This window comes from Peromyscus californicus, unplaced genomic scaffold (genome assembly GCF_007827085.1).
Source record: "Peromyscus californicus insignis strain IS unplaced genomic scaffold, ASM782708v3 Scaffold_9__1_contigs__length_137607984, whole genome shotgun sequence".
Lineage (NCBI taxonomy): Eukaryota > Metazoa > Chordata > Mammalia > Rodentia > Cricetidae > Peromyscus > Peromyscus californicus.
In genome coordinates, this window is record NW_026294617.1 from 80,479,197 (window position 1) to 80,503,309 (window position 24,113).

Consider the following 24,113-nt stretch of genomic DNA (forward strand, 5'->3'; position numbering starts at 1 on the left):
AGAGCCTGAACCCACAGCCCTTTTCACTCATGCACTCAAGACCGTTCTAATATAAGCAATGTACCCACACATTGTAGTCATTCTTCAATGACTCACTCTGTACTCAATGTGATAAGATTGTAACTTGCCTAAACAGAGGCGCAAGTACTGTCTTCCACCCAAACCCATCTTAAGTCATCACATAGACCTGGTTACTTACTCAGCAACACTGTCTAAGCCTTTGCAGAATGAAGAAGCCCCAGCTAGGCACCATGGGGAGAAGGCTAACGGTGGAAACATATTTGTTGTAGTCCTGAGCCTGGGGAACCCAGAGAGAAGACATATGGAAAGGCTTATGGACCTTATTTTCATTATGAAGGCATTATAACAACATTACTAGCCACTTGGAGAAAGAGGGAGGGGTGGAGGGTGGGACTCACCAAGAGCTCTCACACTCAATACAACTGTTTTCATTTATACACCGACTTCCAGGCCTGACTCCCATGTGCATGTGATTTCCTTGGCTGCCATGATTTCATACATGTTCTCCTCCATGCCTTTGACTCTGTACTAGATTACAAGTGCCCCTTTGTGCTTATGGTCCTCACAGTTTTCATATTTAATGACTACACAGATGCTCATGAAAAAGATAGTCCACAAAGTAACTAACTGTCCTTTGATTAAAGAATTAGTGTCTGGTTTCTGTGATTTAAATTTTCTAGAAAATTAAGAAAAAGAAATTAAATTTTCCCCCTATGAAGACAAAAATCTCAAAGATGGGGCTAACAGGTAAAAACCATGAATGTTCTATAGCTTAAATATGAAATTATAAAATTATTTAAGAGATATGTTTTGGATTATAAAAGCTAATTATGGAATATTACAATAAAATACATATGAAATATAGAAAAGCATAAGAAATAAAAATTTACTCATAGTCCTTTAATTCAACTATTAACTTTATTTCCTTCCAGTTTTTTATTAACTATTAACTTTTTTCCTCCAAGACCATCTTTTCCATATGTATTTATCTAAATTTAGTTTTATTAGAACATTTTCAAGACTAGGGTTACTAAACGTTAAGCTACAGAGCTTACTAGTCTACAAGGTAGTCAGTGATCAGATCTACTTAGCGAAGTAAAGTGGTCTTGTTAGAGCAAAGGGTGGGTGGTTGTAGGCTATTGGATCTCTTCCACATACACAGCAGTCTCCTCATATCTTTCTGTTGCAAGTCATCCGTCCATCCTCCCTGCCAACAGGACATCTCTAGTAGCCCCATCCAAGGGAGCATGGCAGGGCTTCACTCAAAGTCAGAATATAAGAGGTCTGTGAAGAGCATCCAAAGTTATCTTGCACAGTCTTCAGGAGGGTCCAGGCTAGGGCACAGCATTGTAAGTCCAACCTTCCCACTTTATCTCCATTGTGGGAAAGGAGCATGTTCTTCAGCTGAGCACCAGTTGCCTTAAAGAGACCATGTTGTCTAAAACATACAAATCACTAATTTCAATATCAGACAGGTTGAAGGTTTCATGGGAACCAACTCTAATGGAAGAATGTGTTGTATGAATATGTATAGTTGTATATTCAAGTCTCTACCTTCTGCATTTGATGGAATGATATGTTGTTCATCTTTTCCCTTTCCCTCTCTCCCTCTTTCTCCCCATCACTCCCTCTTCTTTCTTTCCTCTTCTCTCCATGTTTATTCTTTATGATTCCATGCAGTTATGTGCACACAAGTTTGATTCTATAAACAGAGCTATTACCTTTATCCATCTCATTTAAGTATTCCCTACTCAGAACCAGAAGTCCATAATCTATGGCCCAACCTTTTAGCTGAATGTCAATGGAGTTGAGGTAGCACCTGCCTCTCCTTTAGTTCTGCCCACTCCTTCCCAATGTGTCTCCTGCAACAATGGGGAGAAGCTCTTCTCCCTTGCCTTATGGACAGCTTTGCTAAATATGTAACATCCTCAATTCCAGCCATTTCTGTCCCAGGGTGCCTTCCAGTCACCTCAGTTTCCTGGTTGACCATTAACAGTATCACTCTGGGAAAGAAGGACAAGGGGTCTTGAGAAGATGCTGTGCTTTTCTCAGCCCTGAGCAGCAGTAACAGGCACATGGCTTGGCTCTGAGTAATGGGTGGAAGGTTCCTGAGATGGCCTCTGCAGCCCCAGCTCCAGCAGCCTGCATCCTAGATTTATGGATGGCACCTGGTGGAACAGTGATGCAAACCCAATGTGAAGTCCAAGTACATCCTCATCTATCTCTGTTTGGATTTGGTTTTGAGTTTTATTAATGACAGTGGATTTGATTAAACAAAGTTTACACTGTAACCAGCTCCAGCTGGACCAGAGCATCAGTGGGAAACCCCAATTCCCCTGATGTCCTTTTGTCCTTTCTGCTCATTTCTTTCCAAAGCATTCTCTCTGAAGCTGATAATGGTGAGGTCATACAATCTCATTTATTTTAAGGGCCAGTCTGGCTCACCCAGCCTGGCGGCCCTGGGATGAAGGGCTTTTGTGCTGGACTCACAGTGTGTCTGGGAGTGGCCTTGCCCTAACCTGTGTGATGAAATCAGTCTGCCAAGGCAATACTATCACTGGGTTTGGGCTCAGACTTGGGGTTTCCCAGCAGAAATCACACTGTGATAGACTGTTCATTGAAACATCACCAAGACTGTCTTGTAAGGTTACCAGAAGCTGATTCAATGAAACTTGGTTTTGTTGGCAAAGTTGTTACGCATTATGAATGGTTGTGATTACCGACTCTTTGGACCTTTTCTCGAGGGACATCCAGAAATCACATTTCACCCGCACAGGCTAAGGAGTAAGGATCTGTTTGTAGTTTGTGCAGTTCTTTCTCTGTCTCGTCCTCAAAGTCTTTTCTCAGTCTGGACCGTTTCTCTGGAGACTCTTCCAGGATGATCTTCCTTCTCTTCCTGCCTCTCCATCTTTGGATCTTGTCCTCCACTGTCTCTTGAGTTGCTCACTCCCTTCTGCCTCGTCCCTCACTGCCCTTGATTTTGTCTCCTCTTTCTGTCTTTCTTAATTGCTCTCTTTCTCCCTCTTTCTCTCTCTCTCTCTCTCTCTCTCTCTCTCTCTCTCTCTCTCTCTCTCTCTCTCTCTGTAGATGTACATGCATATCTATGCACAAGTATTTACAGGCCAGAGATGGATGTCAGTCTTCCTCAGTGCCTCTCCATCTTATATTTTGAGACAGGCTCTCTTACTGAACCTGGATTTCACCGATTGACTAGACAGGCTGGCCAGCAAATCCCAGAGATCTTCCTGTCTCTGTGTCCTCCACAGCACTAGGATTTTAGGCACATGCAATCATGCACCCAGATTTTTATATGAGTGCTGTGGATCCAAACTCACATCCACCTGTGTGTGCTTACACTGTACTGCAGGAACATCTTCCCAGATCTCTTGATTGCTTCTTCTGCTAGCTTCGTCCTGCTCTTCCTAATTCTTCAGCTTCCTTCTATGATGACATCATGTTTCCTATGGGCAGGCCAAATATCGAATGCCAGGTTAATCTGATTCCATCTGATCAGGACTCATCCATTCTCTCCACTACGCTCATCTGGCTCCAAGCTGATGGGAAATGAGATGGGCAACTCTCCCTCTAGCCCCGATCTGGGATCAGCCCCAACCTGACCACTAATTAAAATCAGCAGATCCAGTACCAGGGGCAGGGCCATCTCCAATGCCAGCATTAGTCAGATTTCCCATGGTGCTTGTGAGACAGGGCCAAGCTGTGTGATTAACGACCAGCGTGCGTCCTTCTGATGTGACTGCCAAAGTTCCATTGTTACTCTGGAGGTGACAGCCATTTCTCACTGCTCAAGAGCCCTCTGATTGTCACCTTTGTACTCACAAGTGACTCTGAAAGGAGACAATTCCCAAACCTCTTGTAGCACGTTTCTAGAAGCAGTAACCCGGTAGGCTAGCTGAACCTCCAGATTTTACAAGGCGAGTGAGTGCTTGCAATAAACACCACTGATTTGCTGTGTGCTTAGCGATGTGACCTCTAATCGGAAACCATCTACGTAATCCAATATGGCAGCTCAGAAGGAAGCACTCTCTCTCTCTCCTGTTAAGCGGCCTGTGTGTTTTTCAGGGTATGAAAACCTTATTCTTTCTGGAAGAGAGTATTTCCCTTGCTCAGAATGAAAGCATCTACTACATCTTCCTTGAGAGAAAATTCTTGCTGGGACCTGAACACTTCTTTTTGCTTTGTGATCTACTTCTGGTAAAGGAGGTCTCAACTGCAGAGCACGAAGCCTGGACAGTTGATTCCTGCTGGAGTGTTTCATACGGATAAGGGGGCGACAATTCAACACCCAGACTGACCCACGTTTGCCTTGCCGTTTGCTGTTCGGTATCTCCAAGTGTCGTTCTGTTTGCTGTTCTTGCTTCCCACTCACCCCTCAAACCAAAGGCACTTCTTGGTGGTTTCCTGTTTTAGAAAGTGACAAACAGAGTGAGGAAAAACTGTATGTTTTGGACTAAAAACGAAATCATTAGGATGAATTTCTATTCTTGTCGCCTGGAATTCTACTCTGGTTCTGATTAAGCACAACAAAGATATTGTATTTGATGCTTTCCTGTAAATGTATGAAGTGGTTTGCTATTGCATGTCCATGAATGGAAATATTAACAGACTCTGCTTGGCTCTAGCCCCTGGCTTCATCTTCACACCCAAAAAGCCAACCAACAGAGAGTCATATCCCCAGCCCAGAGCAAGCAGCTCCCATCTTGCCTGTGGTTTTTCTTGATGGACACAGAAAGGGACTCGATTTAAAAAAAAAATACTGTAGTAGTAAATGAAATAGCTGCATTCTAATTTCAATATCATTCTCAATAAAGAGCAGTTGAACATTTCTAAGTCACCCGTCTTCCATGACTGCCTTTCTATCAGAATAGTGGGTCCTCCCATGCCCTATTTCTGGTGTTGGGAGTATTTCAGTGAGAAGGAGATTTGTTCTCTGGGCTCCCTCAAGGAAAAACTCATGACAGAGAAGTGGAGCAATCACAGTGTTCTAGCAACCTGTTCTACATTTGTTTGCTTGTTTGGAAATTGGGTAAATTTAAGAAAAGAAAATATACAAAATCCACTTAACCATTACCCATATCACAGAAGCAGAAATCAACACTCCGCAGAAACCTTTGCTCCTTTGAGTTGGTCAGATGTGGGAACAGGGTGTGGTGTGGCAGCAAGAGCTATCACCGAGTGACAACATGAGCTCCCACTTGTGTAGAGTGGGCAAACACTGACCTCAGAAGAGTTTTATTATTTTTACATATGAAACCCTTGTGTAGTAGCAGATGACCCACAGAAATTATTTGTCACTAGTAGTCTTTGATGTCCCTGCTTATAACCCACAGCTTATGCCCGTGTAACACTTACCATGTTAACACACCACACCGTTTTACCTTGACTCTCACACCTACAATTAAGCGGTAGGCCTTCAGTGACTCTCTGTGGGATCTCTGTCCCCTCCCTGTCCTCCCTTCTCACAGGTCCCAGTTCAGACCCAATTGGTATACTCATCATAGTGACCAGAAGGAACAAATGACAAGAAAGGAGAGTCATTCAGGGCCTCCTCCGGGGGCAGCTGGCTGGCCACCGCACACATGAAGAGGGAAAGGCCTGGCCTTTACTCTCAGGAACTTCGCTCCCCTCTTTCCAGTGAAAGCCAACTACTTCTGTGGGCCTTTTACATTCTGGAGGATGAGGGGAAGATTCACAGAGAGATTTCCTTTCTGCAGGATTCAAACTGCTAGATCTACTTGTCTTCAGCTAGGAAAAGCCTCACAATGGCCTACAAAAACTGCACACCTATTTAGCAATTGCATCGGGCAAAAGGAAGGCCCTGTCTCATTTTGGAGAAGTTAGGTACATAATTCCTCATTTGGTTTTTGTGATACTTGTATTCTATATTATAGAGATAGCATAAATCTCTCATGGCAATATAGGTACCAATTTTTTAAGATAATTCTGAAGTTTATTAAGGTCTAAACTGAAAATTATCATAAAATATGTATTTTGTTGAAAGGAAAGAAGGAAGAGAAGGGGAGGGAAGGGGAGGAGAGGGGAGAGGAGAGGACGCAGATAAAGAACAGCCTCTAGAATGAAGCTAGAAAATAATGTAATGGAATGTGTAAGAAATAAGAAAGTTGATTTCTTGTTCCTGGCCTGATTCACCACTCATTTGGGACTTATATGAACCTCAAGAATGCACTGAAGCACTCTGGGAATAACTAACTGACCTCAGGAGTTGACTCCCTCCTGGGGCTATGACTGGCCTAATAGAAGGCTATGGGGAACCTTTATCAGACTTGGATAGCTCCACGGGCTTCTTCATTTTGGGGGGATGCTGCTGCTGATAATAGTGATGGCAGCAATGGTCATAACAGTGATGGAGCTATTGATGGTGGCGTTGGAAAGAGTGATGGCTAAATGGTTAAAGGGGCAGTGCTGGTTTGCTAGTGTTGTCTTGGTTACATTTCTCATGGTTGTAACAAAACACCCGACAAAAGCGAGTTAAGGTGGGAAGGGTTGATTTTACCTTACGGTTCCAGGATATGGTCCCTCAGGGCAGGGAAGTCCTGGTGGCAGGGGCATGAGGCAGCTGGTCACTTTGTCTCTTTAGACAGGAAGGAGAGGGAGATGAATGCTTATGCTCAGGTTGTCTTCTCTTCATGCAGCCTGGGATCCTAGCCAGTGGAATGGTGCCACCCACAGTAGGCAGATTTCCTTACCTCAATTAACCTAATCTTGATAATCCCCCAAGGCAAGTTTAAAGGTTTGTCTCCTAGGTGATCCTATGCCCCTGCATGTTGGCAATTGGTGGGGAATAGAGTGGTGGGGAACGGATGGTGGTGGTCAAGATGTGTTGGGGTTGGTGGTGTGATGCTGGGATAACCATGGTGGTGATGCTGGGATGATCACAATGGTGATGCTGGGATGATCATGGTGGTCCTGTGGGATGATCATGGTGGTCCTGTGGGATGATCATGGTGGTCATGTGGGATGATCATGGTGGTCCTGTGGGATGATCATGGTGGTGAAGGCTAGGATGATCATGGTGGTGATGGTGGTGGTCACAATGCCCGTGCCATTGGAAATAGGGCTGCTATGCTCTGTGAATCTGAATAAATGCTGTAATAGGTTTGAGAAGTGAATGGAGAAAAGTGGAATCACTAGAGTCTTAGAACTTGGGGAACACAAGGGCACAGATGGTCTTTAGAACAGTTCTCTGCATGGATCCACCTCATGTGTCTGTTGAGGTCATTCCTCTCGGGGACAATGTAGGCAAAATAAACACGCTTAGGCATGCACTGCTCTTCCAGTTGTAAGTTTCTGGAACTTTGTTAAGATTTTGTTTGACTTTACATGTTTTCTTCATTTTTGTTTTTTATCCACCCCCCCCAACAAAAAAAAAAAAAAAAAAAAAAACAACCCTAAAGCTTTATTTGGAGGTGCAGAAATCAGGTCTGTGGGAAGAAGGAAAGGTAGAAACAGTTCAAAAGTCATTCAAGCACCCACCTTCCTGGGGACCAGGGTGACACTCCTTAGACCAGGCACGGGTCATGGGTGGAAGGCCTTCGAAGTGCAGCTCTCTTAGCACAAAGGCCTGGTGCCAGGAATTTGGCTGATTTACAAAGACAGAACTGAAATGCTAACAAATGGTTTCCATTATCATTGTACAATCCCCACCCTCATACAATCCCCACCAGCATACATATGTGTGCTGGGCTTTCTCTCTCTTTTCTTCTCCTGGGGTATAACTAAACAGTGAGGCGATTGCCCATCCCACCGGATTGCATAACATAACCAGTGGCCAGACTGGAGTACAGCCTTCTCCAACCAAGTGCTGGGCAAGAGGAGATGGAGATAAGCACACTGGAAATACAAAGGGGGCTTGTTTTGCCCAGCACTGTGTACACTCCTGCAGTAAAGGCAGGACGGCCTGTAGCCTACTTCCCCGGAAGCACACCTGTCAGCCCACAAATGTGGCATGCTCCTGGGTGCATATCACCCTAGTGCACAATATCCAGAAATTGTGGGTTTGGACCATATTTTATTTCTCGATATACTGTGAAATAATGATTCACTTTGGTTGAATAAACTAGAATAACTGCGTGAAGAGTTTTCCACTCTGTTCAATAAACATTCATTAAATGCCTACTCCAGGACATCCCTGCAGATAAAAATACACCTAAACTCTCAAGAGGTTGGTAATTCAGCAGGAGCCTAAATTTGTCCCAAGCCTCTAATGACTGTGCCTTTGACCATGACTGTCTCTGGTGCCTTCTCCTGTGACTCACTTTCCCTTTAAGGTAGCAATTACCCCTAAGCAAAGGTGCTCCTAACCTTACAGTGTCAGGCAAGTTCAAGCAACTGCTCCAGGTCACCTTGTTCCCCGAACCGCCGCGGTGACTAAAGCGGCTTCCTCCCACTGACTGGGACAGAGCTGAGGAAAAGGCGTCATTTTGAGAGCAAGTGTTTCTGTTCTTTACTAAGCATTCTGTTGGCAGATGACTGACTGCCATTCACTGCCACAGCTGCAAACACTGCTCTGTGGTCTCTCAGGCCCACTGAGCATGCACGTGGCCATCCCAGTCACAACTGGGACACAAAGCCACAGGTCCCCGGCCAACGTTCTCCTCAGGAAAGGCCCTGGTAGGGGCGTCGAATGGACACTGCATTATTTCTCTTTTATACCCCAATCTGCTAATACTTCATTGCCCTATTTTGGCCAAGTGTCATTCATAATGTTAGGAAGAAGACTAAGTAATATTTATAGTACTAACTGGGTGTTGTGTGCTGGGTTAAGTGTTTATTTTGTTATTCCTCTCCATCAAGGTGGAAGTGGTATTTGTTCTGATTTTTTTTTCTGGTAGCATTGAGAGAAAACTAGCTTTGGGTCTCTCAAGAAAACTGAACTTCAGAGGCTCTAGCCTCCCTTTGCAGTTAGGGTTACAGACTGAAGCGGATGGTAAAGCAACTTAGTTTCTATTTCTCAGCATCTTAATCACACAAACTAGCTCTTTAGGAGCAACAGAATGAGTGTGTGCGTGTGCGTGCGCGTGCGTGTGCGTGTGCGTGCGTGTGTGTGTGTGTGTGTCTGTGTGTTTAGATGGAGTGTGGAAAACTGTCCTCCTCTCTGGAATTTCTAATTACCCACAATGTTCTGGGTCTCTGGAGACAGATGCTCTCTGTGGCTCTCTTGTTAGTTCTGGAGTGAATTTCCTCAGTGAAGTTTTCCCTTTGCGCATGTTGTCATGGTCAAATAAACCCTAAAAAGAGAAACACTAGAAGATGGGAAATGTTCTAAAACACAGTTAGATGAGAGTCAAGTGACTTCAGCAGGCAGCAGGTTGTCATCACCCCTGACCTTTCCTCCTGAGATCCCAAGTGATATGAATCTCCTTAACACAGCCCAAGGATGCCCAAGAGCCCTTCCCTAGTGTAACCCACTCACAGCTTGGGACTGGGGTGTTGAAGCGAGACACAGGAAGTGGCTCAAGCAGCACCCCGCACCCCGCACCCCACCCCCAACACCAACAAACACACCCGGGAATCAAGTCTTCATTTCCAGCGCTTATCTTAGCCTCGGGTGACTGAGGCGCTTCATGTGTGGCATGCCTAGGCAAAGCTGGCGGTTATCTATTTCATGCCTTGAGTGGGATTTTCTGGGTATGAAGTCAGCAGACAAGCTAGGAAATGTCAGTGCAGAAGAGTGAGGGGCTTCAAGATCACTGGCGGTTGTCGCTCCGGAGTTGTGAGGAGGTGTTGTCCATTTTGAGATATTTGGTCCAGGGGCATTTGTGATCCCTGTTTTCTTGAATGTGGGTGGCTAAGTATAATAACTCTTGCAGTGAACCCACAGTCCAACTTCTTAAACCAAAATGCCCTCAACACAGACACTTTACCCACTAAGGTGGCATGTTGCTAGAATCCATACAGCCAAGTCTCTGGGCTCTCCGCTACCCTTCCCTATTTGAAGGGAGGGCTGCCTGGCCTTTTAAAAGCCTCAAAACCCTCCCCGTGTATCTCTTAAGCCTGAATCTTTCCTGATCTTTCCAGAGCTATGGATATTTAGCTTAATTTCTGAAGTTACATCTGACTTGCATTAGAGAGTCATGTGTTGTAACATTTCTCATCCTACTGCTTGGAAAACATGCCACACACTGAGAGGAAAAGCCTAGCTCAAGAAGAACTGAGGACTTGGGCTCCTATAAAGCAAATCGAATAAAGGGCTCTGGTCTGAGCTAACATTCGCTGGTACCCTTTGTTTTCATTCACATCTTTGGTCCCAGGTTGTCATCCCTGATCTGCCGTGACCTGGAGACTGCTATTATTGAATATGAACTTCGACTCCAAGCAACCAGAGTCCCCTTTATTCTAAGCACTGCTGTCTGTGCATAGTTAGAAGCATGGAACAGACCAGGAAAAGACCAAAAGCATAGTTGAAATAGATCTTTTTCTTGTGGTTTAAGAATCAGCCAGTTGGAACCAAAGAGATGTTTTCTTAAGGTTGCAGAGAAGTTTGCAAAACTATTGGATTGTTTTTGGCGCTCAAACATAGATTATAGATATATTATTAGTGTTACCAAGCTGATGGGCTAGGCTATACAGACTGTACTTACCAGTACATTCTTGTAAAACTATTCTCCCCTCAGCTCTCTGTCCTGGAAGGCTGCTTTGTGTTTAGATAACTTATCTACCGCACTAATGTCCTTGTAATTAGCCGTAGTTTAAAAGCCTCTCTGTGGCATTGTGCATTACAGAGCTCATGAATTACTGGAGTCAGGTAAACATGATGCAGGCTGTGGGCAGCTGCCCACCATGGAAGGCCACTCCCAGTCCCAGCAAATGCTCTTTCATGCCGAGGCTGAGGGGCAGCCAGCCACAATGGTGTCTCCTCTGATCTGTTTGGCTCTGGGGGAATGCTGAGATGGCTTTTGTAATTTACCTCAGCATCTCCCAATGAGCCATAGGGCCAGATCTCTTTAAGAAATGCGACAGGACTCTTGAGAATTGTCAGCATGGGGCCGTTTGGTTGAAAAGAAGAACAGTTTTGCTGAACCTTTATGTCTTCCTAAGTCCTTGGTGCCAGATGCACTATTTTCCTATTGGATCTGCCAAAACCACTAAATAGTTAAAAGACATCAAATCATCTCAAAGTGACCCAAACTGAAATTTGTTTTAAAAAAAGAAGAAGAACAAGAACAAAAGAACTCCTACTCAGCAAACCTTACAGCCATATTCCTCCCTAGAAAATGTCTGATTAGGCTAAGAATTAGGAAAAGAGATTTACAGCAAAAAAGACCTCCAGCTCTCCTCTCTTTGTATGTGGCCTCAGCGTAAGAAATGACGGACAGAGAATAAAATTACAAAGAATTGTTATGGCAGTGAAAAAAATTACAACAGCAACACCAAAACGTACCACACCCCAACAACATGTTCTTAATGCTTGACCTTGAAGGAGAGTTCCTTACTTAGATCTCAACCAGGCAGAGGCTGAAGGAAGCAGGAGGCAACTCCCTGGCATCTTTGAACAGTGTAAACTGCTCTAGGCACCGGCCATTGCTTCATTGGAGCACATGAGATGTATGGTCCTTTGGGTTAACTGTCCCCAAATCTTTGGAAATAAAAAATGTCAGCAAACAGTCCTTGAACTTTTTAGTACTAAGCCACTATAGCCCCAACACTGAAGAATGTTTTTTTTTTTAAAGTGGCTTACAAAAAATCAAAAGGAAAACCTCCCAGTTCACAGCTGTTGCTTGTATCTAGACAATGACGGGTTGTAAAGACTACCTTTCCCTAGTCTGCCCAGTATAATCTCAGAGCTCCTTGTTCCTTATAAGGTGATTGCACCTGTACTTTCTATTTTCTAAGATATATTCGTTTCTTGATAATGAATTTCTCTTAGTTGGCTCATCAAAGCCACTGCCAAGCTTTCTCTTCCTCCTGTGCATCAGTGGCTTTGCCTCTGGCCTTACATTTGGAGCTCCTAGGGAGCCTTGAAAACCCATCGCGAGCAGGCAGCCCCGCAAGCCAGTTGGAAGAGGCTCCCTGGAGACAGGACATGAGGCATCATAGTGGTTTGTAAAACCAGCCTGGAGAGCGGCCGTGTGGCCGGGATTGAGAACCACCGCTACAGAGAACCAGGGGACAGTGGAAGCAGAAACCAGGGGGCTAGGTAGAGTCTTGCATAAAATTCAAGTATGAAGGACTTGGATGTCTACCACTCCCCATGAATTATCAACAGAAGCAAAGTTACAATCATATTTTGATTGGACTTTAACAGTTTGCCATTGATCCAAACTTCTTTATGAGAATTGACTGCAATGCTTTTGAAAAGGGGTGGGGGTGGGGGAGTGGGGGAAGCAATGATCGGAGAGTCGGATGAACAACCTTATCTCCAGGGATCTTCAGAAGAGTCCACCCTGCAGCTCTAGCAGACGCCGGGCTGATTGTTCATGGGTTCTAAGGATCCCATGGAAAGGTCCAGTCTTGTAGGCAGTCCACAGCAGCGGCCACCCCTGAGTTGTCCTCTTTGGCTTGGATGGGTCACTCTCTGGGGAGTGTATTAGGCAGGGTTCTCTAGTGGGACAGGATAAATAGGACAGAACTAGTAAAGAGGGGTTTTGTTAGAGTGGCTTACACAATAGGTGCTGAGTAGCCCAACAATGTCTATCTGCTTGCTGGAGAAGTAAAGAACCCAGTAACTGTTCGGTCCACGAAGCTCGGACTTCAAACCAGTCCCAAACCAGAAAGTAGAGAAGTTCCTGGAGAGCCACTGTTATAGAACCCAAAATCTGAAGTCAGCATAGTGACACACGGCTGTGATGGACACACTTACCCTGAAAGAGAAAAGGAAGGCAGGTCTTCCCAACTGCTGTTTCCTTGGACCTCTTTACATCTGGACCCACCCTTGATAAGTGCCCCCCACATTAAGAACAGATCTTCTACTTCAATTAATGCTCTCCGGAAATCCCCTCACAGATGTGCCCAGGGGAACATCTCAATCTCCTAGGTGACTTTCATCCAGTCAAGTTGGAGATAGAGGAAGGCCAGCGTGGAAGCTGATTATTCTTAGAGGATACATAATATAATAAACAGGGTTATTAAATCACAAGCTGTCTTGTTTCTAGCACTCAGGACAGCTGCCCAGTACTTTGCATTTTTAACAAGTTTTAAGACACTCTTATAGTACTATGTGTTAATGCACCAGAAGAGGCCAGGGTCTGGCAGAGGCGTATCTGATTTCTATAGTATTTCATTGTGTTCTATAAGAAGGAGCATAAGGTGGTCTGTAAATGACCTGTGATCTATTTCCATACGTTTCTCAAACGTGTGAGAGCCATCTGATGTCTTTTTAAGTCATGATGAGAACAGTTAGGGGTTTAAAAATAGACGTTCACTTTCTTTGTTCGCCCCTGGTGTGTTCACATTAGAAACTGGCACTATTTAGATTGGATTTCATTTTAGAGCTCCAGCCTTCCCTGGAATGAGACCGAAGCAGCAACACCTATGAAAATCAGTCAGTATTCTTGGCAGGAAATTCTCTTTCCAGCAGCAAACTGCTGTGGCAGCACTGTATGAGAGAAGACCAAGGGCATATGCTGGAAGGAGCCCCAGAGAGCCGTTAGGCACCAGTATGGGATGGGCAGGAGACTGGTGTTGGCTGGGCAAGCAGCTGTGGATATATGGCTGGGAAACTTGTGGTTGTGTGTACTCCGTCCCCCAAGATGGCAAGTCTGAGAAGCTGTGGAATAAATACAATTTAGATCATCAGCCTCTCTCACTCCAATCGCTTAGATTAGAAGGCATCCAATAGAGGAATATCCAGAAATATTACACAGAGTCACTTTTCCTTCTCTGGGTGTTCCGTGGATTAAAAGTAAAAGTTTGTTGTGTATTGTGGGCAGCAAGCGAGCAGGCCACAGCAATGGGATCACCAAACTCACTGTCCTCTGCTGACACAAAGGCCCGTCACATACTCCTTTCGCTCTCCCCAACACTCTGACCTTGGTTAGACCTCCAGTCAGCTCTTGAGCTAAAAGGCTGGGTAGTGGTTTTGCTCTCCATTCTTCTGTAATATGCACCTGTTCATTCTTAAGAATCCTGCTCAGGTGTTACCTCCTTCATGAGCCTGCCACTCTGACTACCCTGAAGGGACAAACGAGGTTCCGAGGTCCACTGTGCTTCCCTTTCATGAGTAATATACACCCTGATCGTCACACTAATTTAAATGCTTAGCTTGTGCGAACCCTGCCACCCCTCTAGGAAATATTGTGTCTTACTTCTCTCCCCGTCCCTAGCACCTTCCACAGTATCTGCCACAGGGCCTGAAATGTCAGTGTTTAATTGATGAGATTAATGAACTTCAGTGTAAGGGTAGGAAAAAGCGCTGCTTATTCATACTGTCTTAGAATTACAGAGGACTAAAACCAGAGCGACCTGAGTTATCATCCGTTCCAGCAACTTTTCCTTTAGGTGAAAAACAGACACTCGGAGGGATGTCTTACCCAAGAATTGGAGAGAACTGGGTCAGGACATGGGTCTGTGGCTTCCAACCTTGCCAGCTGCGCAGTTCGGCCAAGCCCCCAGCAGAAGGGCCTGTGGAACAGATGAGCTCCCCTCTGAGTGATGAGACCAGTAATGCGCACCCCCTAAGCCCAGAGCACATGCCACTGTCCCTCCTCCAGACTAAGCTCAACCCTGGAGAGCATCAAGATGTTGTCTGTCACAGACTCTCACTGTTTGAAGATCATTACAGTCGGGTTTCCTCCGTGCCTGAATTCTCAATTGTGTATCTGGTTTTCTGTTAGTTTTTGAAACATAAAAGGAGCGTGTTGAGCAAAGTGGGGAAGGAAGAGGGACAGAAACATCCCAGAAAGATGCTTCCCAGCCATGCAGAAGCCACTCCAGGGCCCCTCCCACATCCACTGCTCTTCAGCCCCCTCTTCCCCACCAGGTATTTGGCTTCCGGGACGCTTCTGTGACATCTGCTGCCACAGTAAGAAGGGAGCGATGGTGGGGTCACAGCAGAGCAAGGCATGGCTGGAAGAAGAGTTTGTGGGACCTGAAAAAGCGCAGACAAGAAGGACAAACGTGCGATTCTTGAACTTTCTTTACACACTTTCTTCATAGACTTAGTCATTCATTCTTCAAAATTGCCACGGCACTGTCCTGCCGAAAGCCCCCACTCTTCCTGTGGGCCCCAGGGATGCAGCTGTAGCTCCTGGCTTCATCCCTCAAGGCTCAGATTGTTCTAGCTCTCCAGCTCACCTCCCAGGTCTGTTCCTTCATGTTCGGTTGCTTGACTTATCTCTAAGGCTTTGGCATTTGCTCTCACTTCCACCGGGAATGCTCTGTCCTCCATGCCTTGTTGTGAACCCGAGGGCGGCTTCCTCAAGGAACTCTTCACTGAGCACGCTGTCTAAACGACTTCTTATACTCCTGTCTCTCTCATCACACCATACCTGTTCTCTCCTTGGCATGAACAGAGTCTGAAGTCATTTATTTATACTAGACTATGAAGTCCACAAGAGAGGTCAAGAACTTGCCTGTTTTATTTACTGCTGTGCCTCCAGTACCAAGAATAGCATTTGTCACATAGTAGATGCTCGGGAAATGAATGAATGAATGAATGAATGAATGAAGCACCTGCATGTATCAGGTTGACAGAAGCGAGAGGAAAACAGTGACTCTAGAAGCCACAAGCTAAAGCATAATATTTTTTCTCAATGTGTTATTGCCATAGCTTCTGATTTCTGAAATTTGACTTTTAGCACAGTGCCCCAAGACCTCTGACGTATGTGTCTCAGTGAGAGATCTGAGTGATGTGTCAAGTGGTCAGTTTGTCCCATTCCCACTGCTTATCTTGTATTTCCATCACAGAACTGGCTTGTTTGAATTGAAAAAAAAAAACGACTTTTGCATTTGTAATATTGCATCACCGAGGCTGGATGGAGTTGGGTTTACTACATCTGTGCCTGGGCAGTGTGCACAATGATTTTCATTTTAGTTTAGGCATCACTGGAGCAGAACTCCAGTATGGATCTGGAAGCCACTATACTGGGTGCAGTCCCACTGTGGACTGTGTCCAAGTTGAAACTAGCAAAGGCAAGGATCACTGCAGGACCATGCAAGACCAGAGCTATGTAAGAACTGGGCTATGCAAGACCAGAGCTATGTAAAACTTGGGCCATGCAAGACCAGAGCTATACAAGACTTGGGTCATGCAAGACCAGAGCTATGCAAGACCTGGGCCATGCAAGACCAGGGCCATGCAAGACCAGAGCTGTAAATGCCCAGAGCCCTGGAAATCTTGGCAACTGGACTCTTGCTCCTTCCTGGGCCCCAGTGTTACTAAAATACTGGAATTGTGGATGTAGGGCTTGCCCTGTTGGGACATTCCTTCCCCTCTGTCTAGGGCTCAGGAGTCTACCCATGTGCTAGGGAATATGGTAACCCTTGTCAAATGTCTGCTCTCCCCCACAGAGTTCTGGCCTGTGGTCGTGCAGTCCAGGGGGCTGGATGGCATGCTGGACCCAGGCTCACCTCAGTGTCTGGGCCCAATAAAGGCTTTGCCAACGACGCAGCTTTCTATCCTGGCCATTCTGAGGTAAGTGCCTGTGGGACAGCTGCCTTCCTGGGGCTTCTAGCTCTGCGGTTGCGAGGCTTGGGAGCTCCCTGGGAGCTGGAAAGGCTGAGCAGGTTGTGGAAGGGGAGTCAGACCTGATGGAGCAGTAAGGGCCATGGCTCTTCGTGACACCACTGCAAATGGGGCTTGTTCAAAGAAGTCCTTTTGCTCTGCGGCTTCTAGGGACACATTAAGAGTCACATAACACAAGCCCCTGAGTAGATAGACAACATCAGACAGACACTCCACACACTCCCCCAGAGCAGTCTGAGCAGGTGACCTTGTAAGGCAGAAAGTCTATGGTCATTCTTTATGCCTAAATGGAAGAGTAGGGAAGAGTTCTGTATCCGGACACTGGCAGGCCTGGCTCTAAGTGCTACTTTACCAGGTGTCCAGGACCAAGGGATGTAATCTCCATGTCTTCTGTTCCCTCAGTCATAAAATGGGATGAGCACAGCCCCACTCCCGGGTGGTTGTGATGACTGCTGAGACATAAGATGTGACTCCGGAACTCCGGACCAGCACATTCTCTTCCCATGACCATAGCTTACACACCTGTCCTGGAGAATGCCAGCTAATCACAGGGTCTAGAACCTTCTAGAGCTCTCTGGCCACGTGTCACCATCTTGGCCATCTTATGCACTTTTTGATAAAGACATACTTGGATCAGGATCATAGATAGCTGCATGACACTCGGAAACCTGAGATGCCAGACGTGAAAGCAGTCAAACATCAGTGTCTTCCCTTGTGTCCAGATTTGTGGTACCTTGGAGGCGGAACTCATAATCTGAGAATTTCCTATGGATGTTGGAGAGAGTATGTGCGTCTCAGGATGCACTATCAATCACAGAGTGTAGGCTGCCTCAAGCCTCCCTCCTCAAAAAAGATACAGAGGCTGAGAAGCTGGCTGATCCTGACACATACTAGCCACATTACCCCGAACATTCAGTCTCTAGTCTCGTAACTCAAAACGTGTCCCCCAGATCAGCAACATCAGTGTCATCTGTCACTTGCCTGACATGTTTCCTCCACCCCTAAGCCTAGAGAATCCTAAGCCTAGAGAATCAACAATTCTACAAGTAGAAAAGGCTACCCAGCTTAACAGACCTCCAGGTGCATCTGATGCCTGAAAGTTTGATAGCCTGGGATTCGGTCTCTGATGTCCCTTCAGAGCTGTGCTTCCTCCTCATGAGTGCTGTGTGGGCCATGCCAGCTGAGGTGCTGGACTCTGTTCCATTACTGCTCATCTGTGTTCATCCCAGGACACCTCAGAGATCCCTCCCTCGAGAGTTAAGGAGCCGCAGAATTCTTATACCCCGTGCAGGCTCCAACAGCTGGGAGTTCCTAAGTTTTAAAATGGAATACAGCAGCCAATTTACATTTAGGGTGGAGGCCAAGTTTAAAGCAAGAAGTGACCCCTTGAACCCCTGTCAGATGGTAGCCAGTGAGATGGAGGAGGCTGGATTTCTCTGGTCACAAGAATTTCCTCTCTGGCCAACAATTGGTGATCTGGGTTCACAGGTCTGATCTCTAGCCCAGGAACTATGAATAGCTCTTGACGCCTCTCTCTAAGACAGATTTACCTTGCTCCCTTCTACAACATGCCTCTGCAGGCCTGGCTGGTAGGCCTCCTGGCAACTGGAGACAAGGACTAGTTAGGATCAACTGTTAAGCTCTGTCTGGCAGCTTTATCAGCTCGTCAAGTAGGGCCAGACATGTGTAAAGATTATTCACCCGGTATCGAAACATCTCCTACTACAGAGGTGAATGCTGGTAACCCATAGACAATTCTGCAAGCCAGGGAGAGCGTCCTGGTGGAGGCTGAATCAAAGCCACCCTGAGGACAGTCTCCTCTTTCCCAGGCACTTACCTTCCCTTATAACACAATGAAGATTCACACCTGAAATGGACATGTTCCTTCACGTGAACCCTGGCTGCTCTCCCCAGCCAAATGTCCCACTTAGACACGTGCCATGAAGCTACATGGAAGGCTGTCACCTGCTCAGGACGCAGGCTTTAAAAGTGGAATATAAATAAACCAACTCCTCCCTGGCTCACTTCATCCAAGGAGAGGATGCTCTTTCCTACACCATGCCTTGTGTCACTGGAATGGGAAACAGTGTGGAGCATGTCTCTCTTTTTCTGTATGTTCCGATGACTATAATACTTTTCTAATAATTTTTAAAGATTATAGGAACACATCATTATGAGTAAACAATATGGTTTCCCCCCAATTAGATTTTAATCAAAAACTGAAGAGATCCGTTTGAGACATTTTCAACTCTTAATGAACTGTCCGTCCATGATGCAGATCTCTATTGCCATTGAATGACCGTGGGGACCGTGGGTTGACCCAACAGCAAATGCACAGATAGCATTAGACTTTTAGAACATTGTGGAGTTGTTCTGTGGAATGAGCAAGTGTTATACAGAGTAGAAAACTTAACAATTCCTTAAAATATCTAAGTCAGAGTTTAGAGACACCTTAAACGTCCGCACTCAGGTGGGGAAGTCAAGGAACTCAGAAGGAAAGAGGCATCCCCACACGCAGTGGTTTCTGGAGGTGGAGGTGCCACAGGCAACAGCAGTATGCAGACAGTTTTCTGTCTATGGGAGCTCTCCCTCCATCAGAGAGCATAAGAGAACACACCTGCCACAGGACAGGTGTACCGGAGAGGGGTTTTCTGCCTAGAGTCTCGTGCTATTGGAGCGATGCCACTGAATTTGGTATATTGGGAGACAACAGGATGGATTCTGACAGGAGATAGGGAGAGCATAAAGGGGCGAGGGGGTGCAGGGGGAGCATACCTGGAGGGAAGATCCCAAAGCCAGGGCAAGGGTGGCTAAGCACAGGGCAGGCAGGAGCTCTTGTGTCTGGAATGAAGAAAGTGAGGTCACTGGAGGAGGTGGGGCTGTTGCCTGGCTGAGCTACCCATTCCAGATCCATAAACTAGGGCTCCCCACTGGCTCCTTTGACCAAGGCCCCGGGGCCAGAGCAATGCATTAAGAACCTGAATGGGGAAGTCGGGGAACTGGAATAAGAGAGATGAAGGTCCAGAACATCAGGTAGGAGACCCCACGACCCGAACCAGGGACACAGAAGTGAGACAGGAGAGGAAGTTACAGCTTCGAGGGCTGCTGCTCCCACAGAACTCAAAGATTACTCCGAAGACTAGGTGAAGGGCTGGGAAGAGAGTCCAGGGCAAGCTGAGGTTTGCAGCTGGCAAAGGAAGGCACAATGGTCCTAGTAATAGAAAAGCAAAATGTGAAGATGCCATTGAGGAGAGCGGGAACCAGGAGCAGTAGAGACAGTGGGTGTGGAACTAATTTGGAAGGCACCAAGTGGTCCACAATTGGGCGGCTACTACCGATACAGAAGACAAAGATGGGATGGTGGTGGGCTTGAGCATGAAGATGTTGTTCGGTGATGTCTTGCACTGAGATTGCCAACATCCATGGAGAGGTACTGTCAGCAAGTTGAGGGTCCAGAGAGTCCTCCGGGGGACAGCTTGGCTAGGGATGTAGCTATGGGGCATCAGCAGTCTCCTCAGGAGATGGTGAGCTTCCCCAACAGAGCCTGTGGAAGGAGACCATGGGAACCATAGAGCGAGGCCGGCTTTATTTCTAGTGAAACCCTAAACTCCAGTCAACTTTTCTTCAGTTCCCGATCCAGTTCTAACAGGTGTTACCAATTTGGGTATAAAAGTCTGGGTTTCAGTTCTGTGTCTTCTGCCTTCATTCACCTGATGAAAGATAATGTGCACCGCGAAGGAAGAGTGAAACAGGAAGAGGAACAAACATAAAAGCCTCGATTAGCTGCCAAAAGAACCATCATTCTTGTCAGAGCTGGCGAGACAATCGTCAGCACGACCTTTAGGGGAGTCAAAAGCTCAGGTGGAGCGCCTCATCCTCTGCACGGACGGCTGGAGAAGTGGAGCGACCAAACACTCTTCAAAGGAAGCCGAGAGAAAAGAATGCGGTTGTTTCCTTCTTGGATCCCACCAAGAAGAGCAGCATTGTATGGAATTCACTGGCCGGGTGCTGACTGGAAGGCAGCGTGTAGCCTTGGGCACAGTCAAAAGGACCCATGTCTATGGTGGAAAGCGAACAAAAGGCTGGGCTTCTCTGACACTTCCATTCAGTATTTTCCTCATTATTCTCGTATTTCTTGAGAAACTGTAACATCCCAGACATTGTGCATGTCCATGCAGTGACTGAAATGGAAGTCACATGACTTCTAAAGCACCACCAGGGAGGGAGACAGATGTGGGAATGAATACCCACATCACCAGGTAAAGGTAATACAGTCTGCTATGAAAGACAAGAAGGATGTTCACATAGTGATGGAGGACCTTCCACCCAAGTGGGTTGGACATGGCTCTGTCCTCTAAGACCACACAGCCGGAAGTGGACAAGCCCAGATACATGCTTCAGAGAAGTCTGAGAGAACAGTGTCTTATGAAAGCCCAGGCATCGAAGGTGCTCCGAGAGAGAACAGCCAGCAGCAGAGCTAAAAAAGAGAAAGTCCTTGTCTTAGGAGAGATACAATGACTCAGAATCAACACACACGTAATCCAAATATTCACCCTGGAGAAGAGGGTTTACTGCCTACAAGGAAACCAAGCTGCAGTAGATTAAATGGCTTTTTTCTGCTAACAAGTATTTGGGCTGGATGTCCAAGGTTTTCTCAATCCTAAGGCTCTTTGTTCATTATATAGATTTAGCAGGAAAGAATACACACACATACATGCATGCAGACACATGCAGGCACACACATACCCACATAGAGAGACAGAGACGGACAGACAGACAAACAGAGGGAGCATTTATGCTAGAGTTATCAGAGAAAGCATCAAGGGGTAGGAAATATACAAACTAGGCTGAAACTATAGAGGAGGAGGAGGAGGCAAAATGATCCATCAGTGCAGGGAGATGAGAGAATAGGAAACACTGTGCAGGAGAGTCCTGAGCTGACAGAGAGCTAGAGCAGCTTCACCTAGGAGGTGGCCTTTATCCACCTCTACAGATGTGAATTGGTGTTCAGTATGGGAAGACAATGGTCCCCGGAGCAGAGCTGACTCATCTAGTGCTGCTCAGGGTGAGCCTGATGGGGCCTGGTGTTCCGTCTCTGCTGCTCACCTACAAGAAAGCAATAAAAATAAAGGAATTGCTTAAAAAAACGGAAGAGATAAAGGAGGGAGGGGGGAGGAAGTACAGACTGGCTCGGTAAGGGATGTTTTGGAGCTGCCCTGTGGTCTAGCTTCTGGCATGATTCCTTGTGGATAGCTTCCTTATATGTGAAAGAAAGATGGCAGCTCCTAACCATCCTAACCCTCAGAGACTTCAGTAAGTGTGTGCTTTGTGGAAGAACTCCTAGTCTCCAGGCTCAGAGCTGCTGTGTGAAGGAACAAATTTGGTGACGGGGCTTCGGGACATGTTCCCTGCAGCACTTCCAGAACCTTCCCAAGGGAATGCCATTCAGGGTGCAGGCACCACCACCCTCCAAGCTGGCAGTCAGGGAGTCCAAAGGACTCTGTGAGGGAGACCCCAACTTCCTAGGCAGGATTTCAAGGGTCCTGTTGCTTCCCAGAACAGAACCACCACGCAGGCTGCTCTGGTTAATGCCAGCCATGCCAGTGTGATTGCTGCCAGCACACCTCACTCTCCTAAGTGCCGTACTTATGTGTCCAGGATCTCCTCACCCGTAGCCCACCAGTGCAGCCTCCTAGCATCCTCTCGGGAGGGCCCCTGTGAGGGAGCCGGACCCTGACAATGCTTAGCGCAGCTCCCCTGAGTAACCTATCTGTCTTTGTCATTCCAGGTGCATAGCGTAATGTCCATGTTGTTCTACACTCTGATCACAGCTTTTTTGATCGGCGTACAGGCAGAACCATACACAGATAGCAATGTCCCAGAAGGAGACTCCGTCCCTCAAGCCCACTGGACTAAACTACAGCATTCCCTTGACACAGCCCTCCGCAGAGCCCGCAGCGCCCCTGCGGCACCAATAGCCGCCCGCGTGGCAGGGCAGACCCGCAACATCACTGTGGACCCCAGACTGTTTAAGAAGCGGAGGCTCCGCTCGCCCCGTGTGCTGTTTAGCACCCAGCCCCCACCCACCTCTTCGGACACTCTGGATCTGGACTTCCAGGCCCATGGTACAATCTCCTTCAACAGGACTCACAGGAGCAAGCGCTCATCCACCCACCCCGTCTTCCACATGGGGGAGTTCTCCGTGTGTGACAGTGTCAGTGTGTGGGTTGGGGATAAGACCACAGCCACGGACATCAAGGGCAAGGAGGTGACGGTGTTGGGCGAGGTGAACATTAACAACAGTGTATTCAAACAGTACTTTTTTGAGACCAAGTGCCGAGCCCCCAACCCCGTTGAGAGTGGATGCCGGGGCATTGACTCCAAGCACTGGAACTCATACTGCACCACAACCCACACCTTTGTCAAGGCCTTGACGACAGACGACAAGCAGGCTGCCTGGAGGTTCATCCGGATAGACACAGCCTGTGTGTGTGTGCTCAGCAGGAAGGCTGCAAGAAGAGGCTGACCTGCCTGCCGGCAGCCCACTTCCCCACCTGCCCCCTCCACACTCTCCTGGGCCCCTCCCTACCTCAGCCTGTAAATTATTTTAAATTATAAGGACTGCATGGTAATTTATCGTTTATACAATTTTAAAAGTCATTATTTATTAAATTTTCAAAGCATCCTGTGTACCCACACTTGAGTCCTTTTTCTCAGTAAGAAGACCCACAAGTTTTGGGAGAGTGCAGAATGTTCTGTCCCCAGCCTCTCCCGGCTCCAAAGCCCATTTGTAACCCTCATTCCCAGCCAGCACTGCTCTAGGGCCGGCTAACTGGTTTCAGACACTACCCTGTGCACAGCATGATTAGCAAGGGGAGTCAGCCTGCAGGCTCTGGTCTACATTCCAGAGCCAAGTCTACCAAATCCTTGGATTATCTGCTCATGGATCCATGAACCTTGATTGCCTCACTTGAGGAGGGAGGGTATTTGAGACTAGTAAGAAGGCAGGTTGCTATGTGCACAGGAGGCCTCCCACCTCTCGGAGACCCAGGCTAGTTTTTGGAGGCTACTGGGAACTCCCTGTGCTGGTAAGTGGAGGCTTCTCAGAAGGCCTTCCGGCTGCTTTCTGTCAGGTAGACAGTCTGAAGGAGCTGTAACAAAATCATCTCCTGAGGCCTTACTTGGCAGATCTGATTTCATGTTAAGATTACCATAGCATAATGGCTGTTTCTCCACTCTTCCCCTGTGGCTCCCTGCAGAAAGACATCCCTACCCCAAGAAAACAGTAGGGCTTCCAAACTTCTCGTCCCCACGAACAGCTCCAGCAGCAACTGTCAGTGACCCTAGCACCCCGGCATCTGCTTCCAACTAGAAAGCCAGCGACCAGTCAGAAGTGAACTTTTGAAAATTTTTCATTCTTACTGAGATGTTT

General features: G+C 46.8%; 1 protein-coding gene across 2 annotated transcripts in view; it reads left to right on the forward strand.

Annotated features, from left to right (window-relative positions):
- The window catches only part of Ngf (nerve growth factor), a 52,566-nt gene extending 29,193 nt beyond the window's left edge, over positions 1 to 23,373 (forward strand). For both annotated transcript variants that reach the window (XM_052731882.1, XM_052731881.1), the window contains exons 2-3: positions 16,507 to 16,630; positions 22,470 to 23,373. In XM_052731882.1, the coding sequence (XP_052587842.1) occupies positions 22,482 to 23,207 (726 nt within the window). In that variant the 5' untranslated portion in view covers positions 16,507 to 16,630; positions 22,470 to 22,481 and the 3' untranslated portion in view covers positions 23,208 to 23,373. The remainder of the gene's footprint in view (positions 1 to 16,506; positions 16,631 to 22,469) is intronic.
- The last annotated feature ends 740 nt before the right edge of the window (positions 23,374 to 24,113 follow it).